Source organism: Myotis yumanensis, unplaced genomic scaffold (assembly GCF_028538775.1).
Source record: "Myotis yumanensis isolate MYYU_CA2020_CCGP unplaced genomic scaffold, mMyoYum1.0.hap1 SCAF_1, whole genome shotgun sequence".
NCBI lineage: Eukaryota > Metazoa > Chordata > Mammalia > Chiroptera > Vespertilionidae > Myotis > Myotis yumanensis.
In genome coordinates this window covers 169,692,832-169,710,774 of record NW_027223752.1, presented here as the reverse complement: position 1 = coordinate 169,710,774, position 17,943 = coordinate 169,692,832, and the positions used below count along the sequence as shown (strand labels likewise).

At 44.6% G+C, this 17,943-nt stretch overlaps 1 protein-coding gene across 5 annotated transcripts in view; it reads left to right on the top strand.

Moving 5' to 3' along the window:
- The window catches only part of NFKB1 (nuclear factor kappa B subunit 1), a 134,911-nt gene that overhangs the window by 94,254 nt on the left and 22,714 nt on the right, over positions 1-17,943 (top strand). For all 5 annotated transcript variants that reach the window (XM_070392014.1, XM_070392032.1, XM_070392023.1 and 2 more), the window contains 6 exons: positions 630-721; positions 2,384-2,522; positions 8,859-9,002; positions 10,504-10,593; positions 16,044-16,229; positions 17,378-17,519. In XM_070392014.1, coding sequence (XP_070248115.1) covers positions 630-721; positions 2,384-2,522; positions 8,859-9,002; positions 10,504-10,593; positions 16,044-16,229; positions 17,378-17,519 — 793 coding nt within the window. The remainder of the gene's footprint in view (positions 1-629; positions 722-2,383; positions 2,523-8,858; positions 9,003-10,503; positions 10,594-16,043; positions 16,230-17,377; positions 17,520-17,943) is intronic.

Sequence of the window (17,943 nt, the reverse complement as noted above, 5' to 3'; positions counted from 1 at the left end):
AGAATGTTTAATAGTAGAATATTTAAGTCAGAAACTATACTGTCTGTGTTCAAATCCTGGTCTCTCCATTTACTACTCTTCAATTTTGGATAAATTACTTAACCTCTCCGGACCTTAGTTTTTCTTCAGCAAAATGAAGATATTAATAGCACATCTACAAAATTATTGTGAGGATTAAATCAGTTAATATATACATATAAATCACTTAGAACTGTTGTCTGCCATATAATAAATTTATATAAATTAAATATTATTATGTAAATCTTTATTGAGTTGAACCACATTTCGGGATTCTGATATTCCTCACTATCCTTCATCGTTCTCAGGAGTGGATTGGTTTAAAGATGGAGAAGTGGGAAGGTCAAAGATTGAGTAAGAGAAAACTCAAATTGAATAGGTAAATCTGTCATTGTAAATGAAACCTGGGGCCCATTACTACGGTAACTAATTAAAAATTCAGTGATTTGTACCAATTTTAAATTATTAAAAAGTCAATTTCTTATTAATTACAGTACTTTCAAAAATTTAAGTACATAGTAGGTAGAATCTTGGAACCAACTTTTTTCCAGCATGTGTATAAACATAATTACACTATGTGAAATTATACACCTGACTGTGCCTGTTTGCAGATGACATCCAGATTCGATTTTATGAAGAGGAGGAAAATGGTGGAATCTGGGAAGGATTTGGAGATTTTTCCCCAACAGACGTTCATAGACAAGTAAGTGGATGATGATGATATGTTGAAATTTACTATTTAGTTTCCATATATGAGGAAGGAAAAATTATAAATATTTATTTAACTTTCATAGAAGAGTACTATATTTAAGATTCTTATGGGTCGTTCAGAAAAGGTATCTACCATAAATTTATGGGAAAGGTTCTATAACAAAACACCATAGACTGGGTGGATTAAACAACAGAAATTTATTTTCTCACAGTTCTGGGGGCTAGAAGTCCCAGATCAAGATTTGACAGGGTCGGTTTCTGGTGAGAGCTCTCTTCCTGGCTTCCAGATGCTGCCTTCTCAATGTGTCCTCTCAGGGTAGAGAGAGTAAGCTCTCTGGTGTCTCTTCTTATAAGGACACTAATCAGGGCCCTGCCCTATGACTTCATTTAACCTTAATTTTATCCATAAAAGGTCTGATATCCAAGTGCTGCTACATTAAACATACGAATTTGGGGGAGATGGACACAATCAGTTCATAGTAGTGTTCTACTAGAATAATTATGGCAAAGCATGCTACAAGGGTATTCTAATAAAAAGCATTGAAAGGAAGAGTCTTCTAGTTGAGACTAATGTTATCATATGTATATGACTAAGAGATGAAAATGCTAAATCCCATCTTAATGATTACTCTGAGTGACTGAGGAATACTATTTTCACACACACACACACACACACACACACACACGGACACGGACACAATCCAAATATCCATCAATACGTGGCCAATTAAATAATGTTGTATCTATGTGATGGAATATTATGCATTTATTAAAAATAATGAGTACTCTATGAACTAATATGAAAACATCTTGAAGATACAACATTAAAACATTTTAAAAGATAAATATAACACAACGTGTGTATTTAAAAGATTCTATGTTCATGTTTGCACATCCATAAAGAAACTCTGGAAGAATACAAAAGAAATTAATAAATTCTCTGTGTTTACCTCTGGGGAGTGGGAGTGGGTGGCAAGGAAACAGTAAGAATTGCTTGAATGGGGGATAGGAATGGCAAGAAGAAATTTCTATGTGTGTCATTATATACCTTTTTATATTTAAAAAAATCTTTATTTCTATGAATATATTATAGTCAGAAAGTCAAACTTATAAGTAAAAATGCCAGAGGTGTTACAGAAGGCCCTGTATATGCCCTGAACCTTAGCCAGTCTCACCTCAGAATAAACTGGCCCTGTAATGATGTCTTCCTTGAAGGGTTTAGTTACCTGTCTTCATCAACAGGCCTGTAGGCTGATAATAGTACCATCTTCCTCATCTCCCTCATTCCAAAACCAGTCTTTCTGATGTTGCCACAGATAATCTTGGAAGCTTTTAAGGCTGATTTAAAAGAGGAAAAGGTGTCTTCAGTGTATTTTTTTCACATGATTATGTACAAGTGAAGACATCTGAATTATTAGATAAATGAAATAATAAAGATCTGTATTACATCGGCACAACCTTGCTTCAGTTTCACAATGGCAGTTTAGATAAAATGAATGGGTATAGAATTCTGAGTTTGTAATTTTGTCTAGGGTACTGTATTTTCTTTTGTACACTGTATCTAAACATTGTGCATAAAGAGTGTGTTTAATAAGTATAATTCTTAGAAAAAAAAGTAATCCTACCTTAACATGTGGACCTTTGTATCCTGCAGTTTGCCATTGTCTTCAAAACACCGAAGTATAAAGACGTCAATATTACCAAACCAGCCTCCGTGTTCGTCCAACTTCGGAGGAAATCTGACTTAGAGACGAGCGAACCAAAACCTTTTCTGTACTACCCCGAAATCAAAGGTAACTTGGTTGTCTATACTCTGGCTCCTGTTTCAATAAGAGGACAAGCTTATTATTAGCAAATATCAATGTCACCTCCTTTCAACCACTTCCTAGTAACTGTCCCCTGGGTCCAGGGTACTTATTTTTTAGAGGAGAGAGAAGTTAATATACTATGTTGGGGTCATGGAATTAAGTCCAGCCTTTTTAAAATAATGTTATCTTCACCAAGCTTATATGAGATTTAGACATTTGAGAATTTGCAACTATCATTTATTGAGTAATGCGGGGTTCAGGCAGCAGAGATGACAAGATAAGGTTCCCTGTGTCGGAGAGTCAGCCACTCTACCCACAGGCCTCAGACAGGCAAACAGAAGACTCAGCCTCCATGTGGTGCAGAACTATAAAAATGAATAAACCACTGTTCTTTTCCTCACAAAAGACACACCAGGACGGGGAGAGCATAGTCCCCTTAAAAAGTTATAGTGCGAATTAATTATTTTCATAAGTGAAGCGTCTACAAACACGTAGACTGCTGAAGGAAGAGAGCCCTTGCTTCTAAAGCCACTTAGAAGAAGCCTTCTTCAAGGTCCTTAAAATTGGGGATATACTTCAGTATCTGGGTGTGAAAGGGAAAAGGGACAGTGTTCCCTAGGCTTCAGAAATTTGAGGAGCTGAAACAATTTATATCTGTTCAGAGAAAAGTGAGCATTATGAGCACTGAAACGGACTCCTGAGGCCAAGGAAGGCCGGACAGGAAAGCCAGGGCCAGGCTCTGACGTGCTGGGATTGGCAGCTAAAGAACTTTGTATTGATTCTGGAGAGGGGAACGACCTAGCCTGTTTGAATTTGGAATGATGGCTCTGACTTCTTTATATAAACACTGGGAAAACTATCTGGGCAGCAGTGAGTCAGAAGAGTAATGCAAAAACCCAAGTGAGAAGTGGTGAGATTATTAAAGGTAGTAGTGCAAAGAATGAGAGGAGAAGGTGGGTGTAAAAGGCAGTTCTGTGATGGTGTCAAGAGGACCCAGATGCTGGTTGAGTAGGAGGTGAAGGAATAATTCAGAAGTCAGATGGTCCTAGGAAGTTAAGTTGTTGCACTTTAGGTTCTCGTGGCAAATTCCTAATAGGCCAATTAAGAGAGAGGAATGGGCCCTAACCGGTTTGGCTCAGTGGATAGAGCGTCAGCCTGCAGACTGAAGGGTCCCAGGTTCGATTCCGGTCAAGGGCAAGGGCATGTACCTTGGTTGCGGGCACCTCCCCAGTGAGGGGTGTGCAGGAGGCAGCTGATCGATGTTTCTAGCTCTCTATTCCTCTCCCTTCCTCTCTGTAAAAAATCAATAAAATCTTTTTTTAAAAAAAAAAAAAGAGAGGAGTGGAACTCAAGAGAGAGTGGGGTGGGAAACTCAGTATTGAATGTAACAGGTATTTCTTTTTCTGGTGCCTACTGACCCCTAAGGGGTCCATGGAGAGACATGTACTTTAATATAACTAGCTTTTTTGTGGTCCTATCTAGTATTTTACCTATTGAAAACTGATTCTAAGAAGGGATCCAAAGACTTCACAGACTGCAAACTGGGCCATGGCACAAGCAAAATTGGAAACCCCTGGACTAAAGGGAAGTGAGACCAGAGAGGGAATTTAGTACATGATTGTCCAAGGGCACCAGTGCTGCCTGAGGTTGGAAATCATGAAGGCACCTTCGCCACAATCCACACGTGTGTTGGATCCTCTGATAGTAACATGATGGGTGATTTTAAGGAGGACTTTCTTTTCCTAGACTTCATGTTGTGGCAGGAGCATTTAGATGCTTCCGGAGTTCTTGTTTCTTTTCTGAGGTTGTGACCTCTCCACTGATGAGTCACATTTATAGTGCGTTCCGTGACTGGTGATTTGAAAACACTGTCAGCAGTGGAGCCCTTTCCCTTCATATGAAATTCCATGCACCATCCCAATATATAAACCTGATAGGCTCTGGCAAAACAGAGGTAGCCGCTCTGCCCACTTCACCTTTCCCGGACGCTCTCTAACCGTTCTTCACTTCCCCACCCAGGAGCTGCCTCGGGTCTTCTGAATGCTTCCGTCTACGTGAAACTTGGAAATCACTGCTTTAGATTAAACATCCCTATTTAAAAGTAGACAAATTTTCTTTTTACTTTCTGAGAAAAGAAAATAGATTTCTTGCCCTGAAATGTCTTCAAAATAATGACAGTTTTTCTAACACAGAAAATTGTGTTTAAAGGGGAAACCCAGATATGTATGAGCCTAGAAATATTAAAAGCTGAGCTTGGTTTCTAGGCTGCATGTCTCTCTTTCCCAGTGGTATCTAGGCATCAGAAGACTATGATACAGGAGGCACGTGTGCAGACTATTACTTTCATTGCTACCCTATCGTGGTAGGAGCTATCTGATGGTGGGCTTAGAGAACGGGGTGCCTGGAAAGTTCAAAATCCCACCCAAATGCTTCAAGCACTTACCTTCCAGGCTACCATTGACTAAAAGCTCCATGCAATACAAACAAAAAGAGAAGAACCATCTGGCCCTGGCCGGTTTGGCTCAGTAGATAGAGCATCGGCCTGCAGACTGAAGGGTCCCAGGTTAAGTTCCAGTCAAGGGCACGTAGCTCCGTTGCAGGCTCAATCCCTGGCCCTGGTTGGGGCGCCACATGAGGCAACCAATTAAGGTGTCTCTCTCACATTGATGTTTCTCTCTGTGTGTCCCTCCCCCTCCTTCCACTCTCTCTAAGAATCATTGGGAAAATATCTTTGGCTGAGGATTAACAAAACAAAGTTTTTAAAAAAAGAACCATCTAGAAAAATCAGAGTTAGCAGTTGAGCTGCACCGAAAGAATGACCAGCATACATTGTGATTGAGTCATTGTGAGATAAGAACTTTATATTGAAGATAACAAATTACCTTAGCCTCTAAAACCTTCTGGATTATAAAATCCCAAAGTGAAATAATCACAAGGAGAGCCAATAACACCAGGCATGTGACTAATCAGAAAAATAGCAGGCCAGTTCACATAAGAGTAAATGTATGAAAATGATCCAAACTATGCAACCCATTTCTCAGAAGTCATTGTACACACTTTCCACTGCCCCCATCCCCTGCAGTCACCTTCTACCTCATTGTCTAAATTTATATTCTTCATTATTTTTATCAGTATGTAAAATTGTCTTCTCTACTAATTTATGTGTCTATTGTCTTCTTCCTGCCTCCAGCAAGAGAAATACTCCTTGGGTCACAGATTTGGCTTTTCATGTTAATTGCTACACCTCCAGCATCTAGAACAGTATGTGTCACATAATAGATGCTCATTAAATATCTGAGAGCTGACTTACTGATTGATTATCCAAGCTTCCAGCCTCATCCAAAAGGCCAGTAATTTGTGGAGTGTCATCCAGTAGGAGTTTAGATTAAAAAAATAATAACATATTCTTCTCATTATTCAGAACCATCCAGCCCTGAACTCTGCATCCTCTTATGTCATTGGCATTGTCCTTCATAAAAACTCCATGGAGATGTTTGAGTCCAGGGGAGACAGTTAAAATAATCAAGAGATGGATGATTGGCAAGGGAAAAAAAATAGGTGAGGAATGGCTGTGCGAAAGCAAAGGAAGACCATGTGACTTTTCAGTCTGAAAAGATGGAGCTTAGGAAGAAACAATATAACCTTTAAATTATATGTTTATGTTAAATTATGTTTTCCAAAGAATAGCAGCTTACTAAAATGGAAAGCTCACTAGACTTTGGACCTGATTTTCACTCTGCCCTGACCTCAAACAGGTCCTTTAATCATCTTAGCTTCGGTTCCTCTACTGTAAAAGAAGGGCTTATCGTGAGTGGCCTTCTAGGCTTAGGTCCCTTCTAGAATTAGGTTGATGTCTCATAGTGCATCCCATGATGCCACTGTCAGAGGCAGACCACAAGGATACATGAGCCCAGGTGAAAATCTTCATGTAACCTTCAACTCCATGGACATTTAGACTGTAGATTTTTTTAATTAAAAAGCTTGTCACATGGAATTATCTGTATCAATTTCTTGTCATTGAGATTTTTAGTGGTTATAGGGTAAATAGTTTTTTAAGTCGACCCTTAAAATTTTAGAGTGAAATGTAACCAGTGGACATCTGCTTGATAAGTCAAAAGAAATACATAGCAAATACAAAATGATCTCTGTGCTAGGAAGCACATCAGTAGATATCATTTCTTTCTAAAGATGAATAAGTTGCCTGTGTCCCTCTCCTGTTTCATATTTCTAATGAAATAATATTCTCTGTGAGTGCAACAGTTTATAGGATGAGTAAATAAGTGTGACGATTAGTTATTGTACAACTGGTGGAAAATTTGATAAATCTGTCCAAACCCTTTGGTAAGGAAATTGTTGGTGTTTCTCCACTTTGAGTCAGGTCTTTCTGTGGAAGCACAGTTTCTTCAGAGTTGACCCTCCTTGGCTGTTTTTCTTCCTAACAAGTCCGAAAATGATCAGTTTTTAAACGATGATTTTCTAAGTGCGCTTTGCTCCCCTACTTTCCCCTGCTTCATCTTTCATCTGCACTCGGATGATCGAGAGAACATCAGTAAACAGCAGCATTCTTCCTAGCCCTGAGATGACGGAAACAGCTGCAGGATTAGAAAGAAGGGAAGATACTTATTTCTGCACATAAACAGCGTCCACAACTGACATTGAAAAATCAGAAATAGGACAATTGGCTGCTGATGGGAAAAAAGGATACCACGTTGACTGTGTATTCCATTTAAATAAAAATCTTTTATTTTTATTCCTTCAGCCCGAAAGAGAGAAGGGAGGAAATAAATTAATAGTAGGAAAATCAGAGAAGAGAAAGAGAAACAGAAAGAAGAAACAAGAATGGAACAATAGACCACAGAGGTAGTGCCAGGACTCAGAAGGGCAGTGGAGCTGTTAAGAAGCACTGATAGTGAGAAGCAAAAGAAAAATAGAGCAACTACACGAGGAATGAGGGAAGGGTCTAACGAGTACCTAGACCTGGACAGTCACTATATTTTAGTCCAGTAGTGGTCACAGACCTTTAGCCTTCCTCTCTCATCCATCACCCCAAGGGTGACAGACCCCTCTTTCATTGTACTTCTGGGCGCCACCTATTTTCATTACCATGGTAACCAAGGAACAGTCTCCGTCAACTTATGTCTGCACTGTCTCTGTCTCTCACTTTGACTCTTTTTTATTATTGATTTTAGAGAAAGGAAGGAAGAGAGAAGGAGAGAGAGCGAAACATTGATGTGAGAGAGAAACATCCATCTGTTGCCTCCCACACATTCCCTGACTGGGAATCAAACCCACATCCTGGGTATGTTCCCTAACCAGGAATGGAACCTGCCACCTTTTGGTGTATGAAATGATGCTCCAACCCACTGAACCACAGCTGTCAGGGTTTACTTTGACCCGTTTATTTTCTCCGATATACCAGTGACAGATGAATTTCCTCCAATACCAGCACCACACATCTTTCCCCAGTTCAAAAATGTTGGCTGGCTCTCCTGCCTGTAAGTTAAACCCCTTCAGTTCACCATCCGGGTGCTCCACAGTGTGGTCCCTATCAGGGCTGTCTCTCAAGAATTCCTCATACTAAACTTTCACTGCAGCTAAACTGCCCTACTGCTGTCCTCGTACATACACAGTGCACACTCTCTCCTTCGTTATCGCCCTCTGTATCCTCTTCCCAGAACACCCTTCTGTTGCCCTCTCCTGACAAAAAGTTGATTCTAGGAGACTTTCTCTGAATTTTCCAGGCCACTGGCACTTCCTTGGGGCCCTTCCTTGAACTCCTAAAAACATTGGTTTGCACCATGCATTCAACATGTATCGCATTGTAGTGCTATCTCTCAAAGTTTCCCCCATGGCCTTCACATTATATCGGGAGGTTCTTGACAGCAAAGACTTAATGTCCTACTTCTCTGTATGCCCAAAACTTAGCTCATGGGAGATACATAATTAACGTTAGCTGGTTAGCCAGAGCTATTCTGTATGAACAAGTGAAAATGCTCAGTAATGTTTTTCTTACTCAGTATCTTAATCTTTGATGGGCAATTTAGTGTCTCACTAATTTGTATGACTTTGAAGACTTAAGAGGCTGTTGCAGAGGGGACTTGGGTGTGTGCTGTTCTGTGGTCTCTCTCAGGCTGGTTCTCGGTCTTCGTATCACTGGAATAAATATAATGCTTCTTGAAATTTGGCATCTCTTCCTCCTTGGGTGCTTTCTGTTTCCCTTTAAGATGTTTAAAAATACCATTGGAATCAATATTCTTTCTGTGGCTAGTAGTGGAACTGAATCAATTTTTTCTCCTCTGGTTTCTCTTCCTTTAACGACAGATAAAGAGGAAGTTCAGAGGAAGCGGCAGAAACTCATGCCCAATTTCTCGGATAGTTTCGGTGGTGGTGGCAGTGCCGGGGCTGGAGGTGGAGGCATGTACGGCAGTGGCGGTGGAGGAGGGGGCGCTGGAACCACCGGTCCAGGTATGAACCAGGTCTATTCTTTCTAAAGCTTTTTCACATCGGAGAGGGGAGAATTTTCTTTCTCTAGATTTCCCTGTTTATCTGTGGGTGGAGTGGCTATGACATTATTGAGTGTGATACATTAAATTAAAATTTCCCAACAAATATAACTTTTTCAAAAAAGTGCCATTTCATTTTACAACATGTTGATAATACCAAAAACTCTAAAAAGAAAAAAAGCCACCCAAGGCCAGTTAGCCAAAGAAGACCTCTGTTAACATTTTGGTATATTCCCTCTTTTTATTTTTTGTCGTGTCATAATTGTTTTGGTATTCTTTGCAAACATTGAAAATTATAGAAAGTTTCAAAATACATAAAATCCTACTATCCAAGGCATGACTTCTAATATTTTCTGTTCCTAGATTATAGTCTATATTTATGCATTTTCCCGAGTACGGCTGTGCATATCCTTATTACGCACAGTATTTTAATCCATTTACTTGTATTAGCTGTTATTATCATCACATTCATGATTGTATGTAGAGAATCTTTATGCTGCTTTTCTCTAATGGGTTGCCATAACCATTTCCCCAAGGTAATATCAACTTCACATAAGTATATCTTTTAAGCATCAGTTTAAATGACTATAATAGTTCATCAAGTGAACAGAATACAATATGACTTTCTTGACTATTGTCACCTTTTTCTATGTAAAATGTTATACTGAACTCTTCTATCCATGTTGCTTTTCTTTTATTGCAGATTTTTTAAAGATTAGATTCTTTGAAGTAAAATTACTAGGTCAAAGAGTATAGCACAGGGGTCCTCAAACTTTTTAAACAGGGGGCCAGTTCACTGTCCCTCAGACCGTTGGAGGGCTGGACTATAGTTTAAAAAAAAAACTATGAACAAATTCCTATGCACACTGCACATATCTTATTTGGAAGTAAAAAAACAAAACGGGAACAAATACAATATTTGTATTTGCATGTGGCCTGCGAGCTGTAGTTTGAGGACCCCTGGTATAGCATCTAAGACCAGCTGCTTTCCCAAAGACTTTTACCAGTTTATGCTTCTACCAAAATTGCCTGAGAATACGCAGATAGCCCTGTTTCTGTTGAGAAGTTAGTATATTTTTCTGTGTTTTGGTTGGTTCCATGCCCTCCTCCAGCAGTTATTTTCCTGTCTTCTGTGTCGGCAAGTCTGCCTCGGGGTGGTGACCACTCATCGTTAGCCTCTCTCCTGCACCGTGAGGGAGGTTTTCTCCAGCACAGACTCCCCTGTGCTGCCCCGAGCCTGGGCACTGCCTGACCTGCCCAGGTGCCAATTTGTCAGAATGGAACTCTGCTCATCCATGACCCCCCCCGCCCCCATGATACATCTTGCTAACTTTCAACTGTGTCCAGCAAATGCCCTCCCACACCCAAGCCTGTGCTCACCTGGATGGGGGACATTGCGGTTGCTGAGTCTTTGTAAAAAAATAAACCTCATGAGGGCTCCTTTGTTTTACTTGCCATTTCAGGGTATGGCTTCCCCCACTATGGATTTCCAACATACAGTGGAATTACCTTCCACCCTGGAACCACTAAATCTAATGCTGGGATGAAGCATGGTAAGTAATACATTTTTTTTAATACTGAGGAAAGAAGAAAAAACTTAATGCCAAATAGGATTTTTATCCTTTTTTATCATTATTTATCACAGCAGCATTATCATCTTGAAAAAAAAAAATGATGAATGCAAATAAGCTAAGAAGATGCTTTTAAAAAAAACTTTTTATTTCCTGAGGAGAATTCTCTTGATGCTATGTTTATACTTACATTTTTACTTTGTAAGTGGTGTGAACGAGGGTGGGGGGGAGGAAAAGGACATTAAAAAGGGACATATAGAGACTTGACTGTCTACACTAATAAAAGAGAAACATGGTAATTGGCGTACGACGCTACCCTTCCCATTGGCTAATCAGCATATCCTTATGCAAATTAACTGTCAGCCAAGATGGCGGCCGGCAGCCATGCACTGAAGCCAGCAGGGAGGCTTGCTTGCTCCAGTGACTACAGACTCCAACGTTCCCCGCCTCACTTGCCGGAATCTCAATTGCAACTCTAAGCAACTATTACTATGTTGCAAATAAGAAGCTAAACAAAACGGCTTTCAGTCAGCCCCGGACCGCAACATTGTATCCATGTTTTCAGCAGTGAGGCCTCAGAGCTAAAGCTGGCCCAGAATAAAAAAAAAAAAAAACAAGGAGCAGTTGGGAGCTTTTAGTCAACTGCCAGCGGGAAAACAGCCCTCAGCCCCTCAGCCAGCCTGGCCAAGCACCCCAGTGGGGACCCGCACCCTGATCCAGGACACCCTTCAGGGCAAACCAGCCGGCCCCTACCCGTGCACCAGGCCTCTATTCTATATAGTAAAAGGGTAATATGCCTCCCGGCACCGGGATCAGTGGAGCAGCGAGGCTCCCGGCACTGGGATCAGCGTGACAGGGGGCAGCGCCCAAACCTTCTCATCAGCCCTGCTCTGTGCCTGATAGGGGGGGGAGCTCCCCAATCCCCTGATTGCCCTGCGGCTCTGTGTTTGACAGGGTGCAGCTCACCAACCCCCTGATTGGCCCTGCTCTGTGTGTGACAGGGTGCGGCGCCCCAACCCCCTGATCGGCCCTGCTCTGTGTGTGACAGGGTGCGGCGCCCCAACCCCCTGCCCCCACGGGCCCTGCTCTGTGTGTGACAGGGTAGAGCCATAACCTCTCCATTGGCCCTGCCCTGAGTGTGACAGGGTGCAGCGCCCCAACCCCCTGATCTTCCCTGCTCTGTGTGTGACAGGAGGCGGTGCCCCAGCTCCCCTATCGGCCCTACTCTGTGAGTGACAGGGGGGAGCTCCTCAACCCCCTGATGGACCCTGCTCTGTGAGTGACAGGGGGCAGCGCCCCAACTCCCTGGTTGGCCCTGCTCTGTGCATGACAGGGGGTGGCGCTGCAACCTCCCCATGAACCCTGCCTTGAGTGTAACGGGGGCGGTGCCCCACCCCCCAATCAGTCTACCCTGAGCGTGACTGAGGGTGGCATCGCAACCTCCCGATCCACCCTGCTCTGTGCATGATGGGGTGACGCCCCAACTCCCCAATCGGCCCTGTTCTGAGCCTGACCAGGGGCTGCACTTAGGGATTGGGCCTGCCCTCTGCCACCCGGGAGCAGGCCTAAGCCAGCAGGTCGTTACCTCCCGAGGGGTCCCAGACTGAGAGAGGGCACAGGCCGGGCTAGGGCTCCCCCCCCAGTGCACAAATTTTTGTGCACCGGGCCTCTAGTCTATAACAATAAAAGGGTAATATGCTAATTAGACTAGACAGCCAAACGGCCTTCCAGACGTCCTTCCAGACGACCTTCTGGACGATGCCACGGGGGCCGAGGCAGAGGCGGCTGCTACAGCGGGCAGGTGGCCAAGGCAGAGGCAGTTAGGGGTGATCAGGCAGGCAGGCAGAGTGGTTAGGGGCAATCAGTCAGGCAGGTGAGTGGTTAGGGGTGATGAAGCAGGCAGACAGAGTGGTTAGGAGTGATGAGGCAGGCAGGCAGAGTGGTTAGGGGTGATGAGGCAGGCAGGCAGATTGATTAGAGGTGATCAGGCAGGCAGGAAAGCAATTAAGGACAATCAGGCAGGCAGGTGAGTGGTTAGGGGCAATCAGGCAGGCAGGCAGAATGGTTAGTGGTGAAAAGGCAGGCAGGCAAGTGGTTAGGAGCGATCAAGCAGGCAGAGGGGTTAGGGACAATGAGACAAGCAGGGAGAGTGGTTAGGGGTAATCAGGCAGGCAGGCAGGTGAGCGGTTAGGAGCCAGTGGTCCTGGATTGCAAGAGGATGCAGGCCGGGCTGAGAGACCCCCCCGCTCCCCCACACGAATTTCATGTACCAGGCCTCTAGTCTACACTAATAAAAGAGAAACATGGTAATTATCGTACGACCGCTACCCTTCCCATTGGCTAATCAACATATCCTTATGCAAATGAACTGTCAGCCAAGATGGCGGCCAGCGGCCAGGCAGCTGGAAGCGAACATGAGGCTTGCTTGCTCCAGTGACGGCGGACTCCAACGTTCCCCGCCTGACTTGCCGGCCTCTGAGCTGCAACTCTAAGCAACTATGTACTATGTTGCAAATAAGAAGCTAAACAAAACCCCAGAAACCGACTTTCAGTCAGCCAGGTTCAGCCAGCCGGACCGCAACATTGTATCAAATACAGAAGGAAAAACAAAGGCCAGAAACCGGCTTTCGGCAGCCGAGGCCTCAGAGCTAAAGCTGGCCCAGAATAAAAAAAAAAAAAAAGAAAAAAAGGAGCAGTTGGGAGCTTTAGTCACCCGCCAGCCGGAAAACGGCCCTCAGCCCCTCAGCCAGACTGGCCAGGCACCCCAGTGGGGACCCCCACCCTGATCCAGGACACCCTTCAGGGCAAACCAGCCGGCCCCCACCCATGCACCAGGCCTCTATTCTATATAGTAAAAGGGTAATATGCCTCCCGGCACCGGGATCAGCGGAGCCTCGAGGCCTCCCAGCACCAGGATCAGCGTGACAGGGGGCAGCGCCCAAACCCCCTGATCACCCTGCGGCTCTGTGTGTGACAGGGGGGAGCTCCCCAACCCCCTGATCACACTGCGACTCTGTGTGTAACAGGGGAGCTCCCCAACCCCCTGATCAACCCTGCTCTGTGTGTGACAGGGTACGGAGCCCCAGCCCCCTGATCGGCCCTGCTCTGTATGTGACAGGGTGCGGCGCCCCAACCCCTCCCCCACAGGCCCTGCTCTGTGTGTGACAGGGTAGAGCCATAACCTCTCCATCGGCCCTGCCCTGAGTGTGACAGTAGCGGCACCCCAACCCCCTGATCGGCCCTGCTCTGTGTGTGATAGAGGGTGGTGCCCCAACCCCCCTCCATGGGCCTTGCTCTGTGTGTGACAGGGTAGAGCCATAACCTCCCCATTGGCCCTGCCCTGAGTGTGACAGGGTGCAGCGCCCCAACCCCCTGATCCGCCCTGCTCTGTGTGTGACAGGAGGCAGTGCCCCAACTCCCCTATCGGCCCTACTCTGTGAGTGACAGCGGGGAGCTCCTCAACCCCCTGATTGACCCTGTTCTGTGCATGACAGGGGGGAGCTCCTCAACCCCCTGATGGGCCCTGCTCTGTGCGTGACAGGGGGGAGCTCCCCAACCCCCTGATCGACCCTGCTCTGTGTGTGACGGGGGCAGCGCCCCAACCCCCTTATTGGCCCTGCTCTGTGAGTGACAGGGGGCAGCACCCCAACCCCCTTATCGGCCCTGCTCTGTGAGTGACAGGGGGCAGCGCCCCAACCCCCTTATCGGCCCTGCTCTGTGAGTGACAGGGGATAGCACCCCAACCCCCTGATCGGCCCTGCTCTGTGTGTCACAGGGGGTGGCGCCACAACCTCCCCATCGACCCTGCCTTGAGTGTGACGGGGCGGTGCCCCAACCCCCAATCGGCCCTACCCTGAGCGTGACTGAGGGTGGCATCACAACCTCCCGATCCGCCCTGCTGTGTGCATGACGGGGCGGCGCCCCAACTCCCCAATCGGCTCTGCTCTGAGACTGACCAGGGGCTGCACCTAGGGATTGGGCGTGCTCTCTGCCACCCAGGAGCAGGCCTAAGCCAGCAGGTCATTATCTCCCGAGGGGTCCCAGACTGCGAGAGGGCACAGGCTGGGCTGGGGGACCCCCCTCCCCTCCCAAGTGCACAAATTTTTGTGCACCGGGCCTCTAGTCCTATATAATAAAAGTCTAATATGCAAATTGACCGAATGGCAGAGCAACTGATTGCTGTGACATGCACTGACCACCAGGGGGCAGACGCTCAATGCAGGAGCTGCCCCCTAGTGGTCAGTGTGCTCCCACACGGGGAACACCGCTCAGCCAGAAGCCAGGCTTACAGCTGGCGAGCACAGTATTGGTGGCAGGAGCCTCTCCCGCCTCTGCCGCAGTGCTAAGGAGCAGCGAGCAGGCAGGCGATAAGGAGCACGGAGTCCTGGACTGTGAGAGGGCTCAGGCCGGGCTGAGGAACTGCCCCCCCCAAGTGCATGAATTTTGTGCACCAGGCCTCTAGTTCAAACATAAAAAAGTTATCAAACTTAGCTATTCTCTCTTTTTTTCAAACATTATACTTTTGTAGACATTGTGAATTTTATAGGGATGGCCTTTTCCCATCAATGCTTCCCCTAATCAACAGCTGCCACACCATATATTCATAGTTTATGTTACATGTCCATTCTAGTGCTCCCATTGAAGACATAATACAACGAAGTCTTCCCTTCTACTGCATGCTGTTTTATGTCCACTGCTTTAACATGTTTTAAGTAATCTTCATGATTGCATTGTAAGGAAAATATTAGCATCTCCATTTAACAATCAGAGAACGCTGAGTTTGGGAAGTGTTCATTCATTCACTGAAAGATATATCTGTTAGTGGCAGAACCAGGATTTGAACCAGGTCTGCCCATAAAACATAGGTGTTCTCTCCTCGGACCTGTCAGACAACATAGTTGGACCTGAAAGAGCATGATCTGAAATGATGCACTGGGTCACTCCCACACTGAAGAATGTGAATTGAGATCACATCTTTACAACTCACTTGGTTAATTAGCAATAGGAAAGAAAGAAGTCCTCTGCTTTCAAGAACTTTAAAAATTCTACTTTCCAGCAATTCCCAGAAGAGCTTTATTTCATTTTGTCCCTTACAAATAAACAGAAGAGATGTAAGTTTTTAGAAGTGAAAAAAAATGGGTTTTAACATCTTAAAAGTTCTCATCACAAGAAAAAAATATTTATAACTGTGTATGCTGACAGATGTTAACTAGATTTATTGTAATGATCATTTTGCAATATATGCAAATATCAAATCATTATATTGTAAAATGTTTTTAGAAGAGTTTAAAATAGCTACAAAGCATGTTACTTATGTCCATTTTAAAAAGAATTTTAAATTATCTGACCTCCTTTGAAACAATGAATTATAATTTAACAATTTTACACCCCTTTTTATTGAGAAAAAGTCAGTGTCTTTTCTTTTACTTTAGGAATCATGGACACCTCATCTAAAAATGACCCTGAAGGTTATGACAAGAGTGATGGCAGAGGGGCTATAAGTCTCTCTGGGAAAGTCACTGAAACCACAGAACCAGATAAGGGGTCCAGCCAGAGGGACGAGGAGGGTACTCTGACGTATCCAGTGGGAGTAAAAAAAGAGAATTCCAGGTTTCAGGGTAAGTGAGCAGGCAGATGATTACACTGCATGGTGGGTGAGGGGATGAGTCGGTGCGAGGTGTAAAAGTTGTTTCCAGAAAACAGATTTGTTTTTTCTGTTACTGTAAAGATGACATAGCCATGTCTAGGTCAGTGTGCTCTCCAGAGTCCTGTGTGCCTTTTGAAAAGCACCTGTCAGGTCATTGTATTCACACTGGGATGTCCATTCTCCCAGTGTTGTCTCTGACTATACAAAGTACTGAAATTTACATGCGCATTCTCCAGTCATAATCACACAGGTTTATGGTATCTGAGACAGAACCTAATTCATTTCTACCACTGATAACAGAGACAAGTAGTTTCTATAAGTTGCATAGTCTCCCATCTCTAGCTTGTAGCTTGACTGTCATACTAAAGTGGAACTTTGCCTCAAAATAAGAATGTTTCCTTTTATCCTGGTGCCCTTGTTGAAGAATCAGGATTAGGAGGGACAGTGTGCTTTTGTGTATATTTTGAACCAATGGTCATTAGAGTCTAGGTCAGGATTCTAGGTCATCCCAGATTATACTCATAATGTAAAGGGAAAGATAGTAAATATTTAGACTTGGGGTCCACATATGGTCTCTGTCACCCCATTTTTATACCCCTTTAAAATGAACAAGCCCTGCTTAACTAGGGCCATGTAAGAACAGGCCACGCCCAGGGTTGGCCCCCACGGGCCACAAGGTGCCTTCCCTGACCTTCAGGAAGAAATGTACCAAACACCAGTGGCTCCTGAAAATCTCTCTGTGTTTGGCAGGGACTGTGGTTTTTGACACTTGCCTAACGAGCGAGTTGCTCAAGACTCCAGTGAAGGGTCAATTATTTCACCAAGAGATTAAGTATTTATAATGATGGCCAAATCCAATCAACTTTATTTGGAGATGGATTGTTCCTCTTTAAATGACAGACATTTCTAAACTTCTTTCCCCTTAAGAAACGGTAGATCGATTTTTCAGACCAGCCTCTGTGTGTGCCAGTGAGCAAGTGTCCAGCTGTGCTTTCTCTCGTGAATACAACCCAGAAGCACTGCAAGGAGCATTGGTGCTGATGGTTTTGCCCTCCAGCATGCCAGACCTGTAGAGCAAGTCTAAGGCACTCAGTTGTGATTTTGGTCATTGCCTTGCAGACAACGTCTTTCTGGAGAAGGCGCTGGAGCTCGCCAAGCGGCATGCCAACGCCCTGTTTGACTACGCGGTGACCGGAGACGTGAAGATGCTGCTGGCTGTCCAGCGCCATCTCACTGCCGTGCAGGATGAGAATGGGGACTGGTAAGTCCGGACTTCTGTATACAAGGCTTGCTTTAGGGCAGGGAAGAGAACTAATGAAGGTATGCGTGCTGGCTGGAGAAAAGGAGGATTGAGCAAAATGACTGGATCCTGTAACTGGAACACTGTCTTTCAAGGAAAAGAATGTGTCAGTAAGGTTGAGTGGCATAATTTGCTTCTTCTGTCCTCTGGCTCTCACCGCCTGGGCTCTAGAATCACTGGAATACTCACCTAAGAGCACAGCATTCTGGGCAAGGAAACTAAATTGTGTGTGTGTGTGTGTGTGTGTGTGTGTGTGTGTGTGTCGGGGGCGGGGGGGTGTCAGTAATTTTTTAAGAGCCTTGCTTTATTTATGGAAATAAAATTTGGAATAATATTTAGTAAGTATATATGAAGAGTAATAATATTTGCTTTAATATTATTTGCT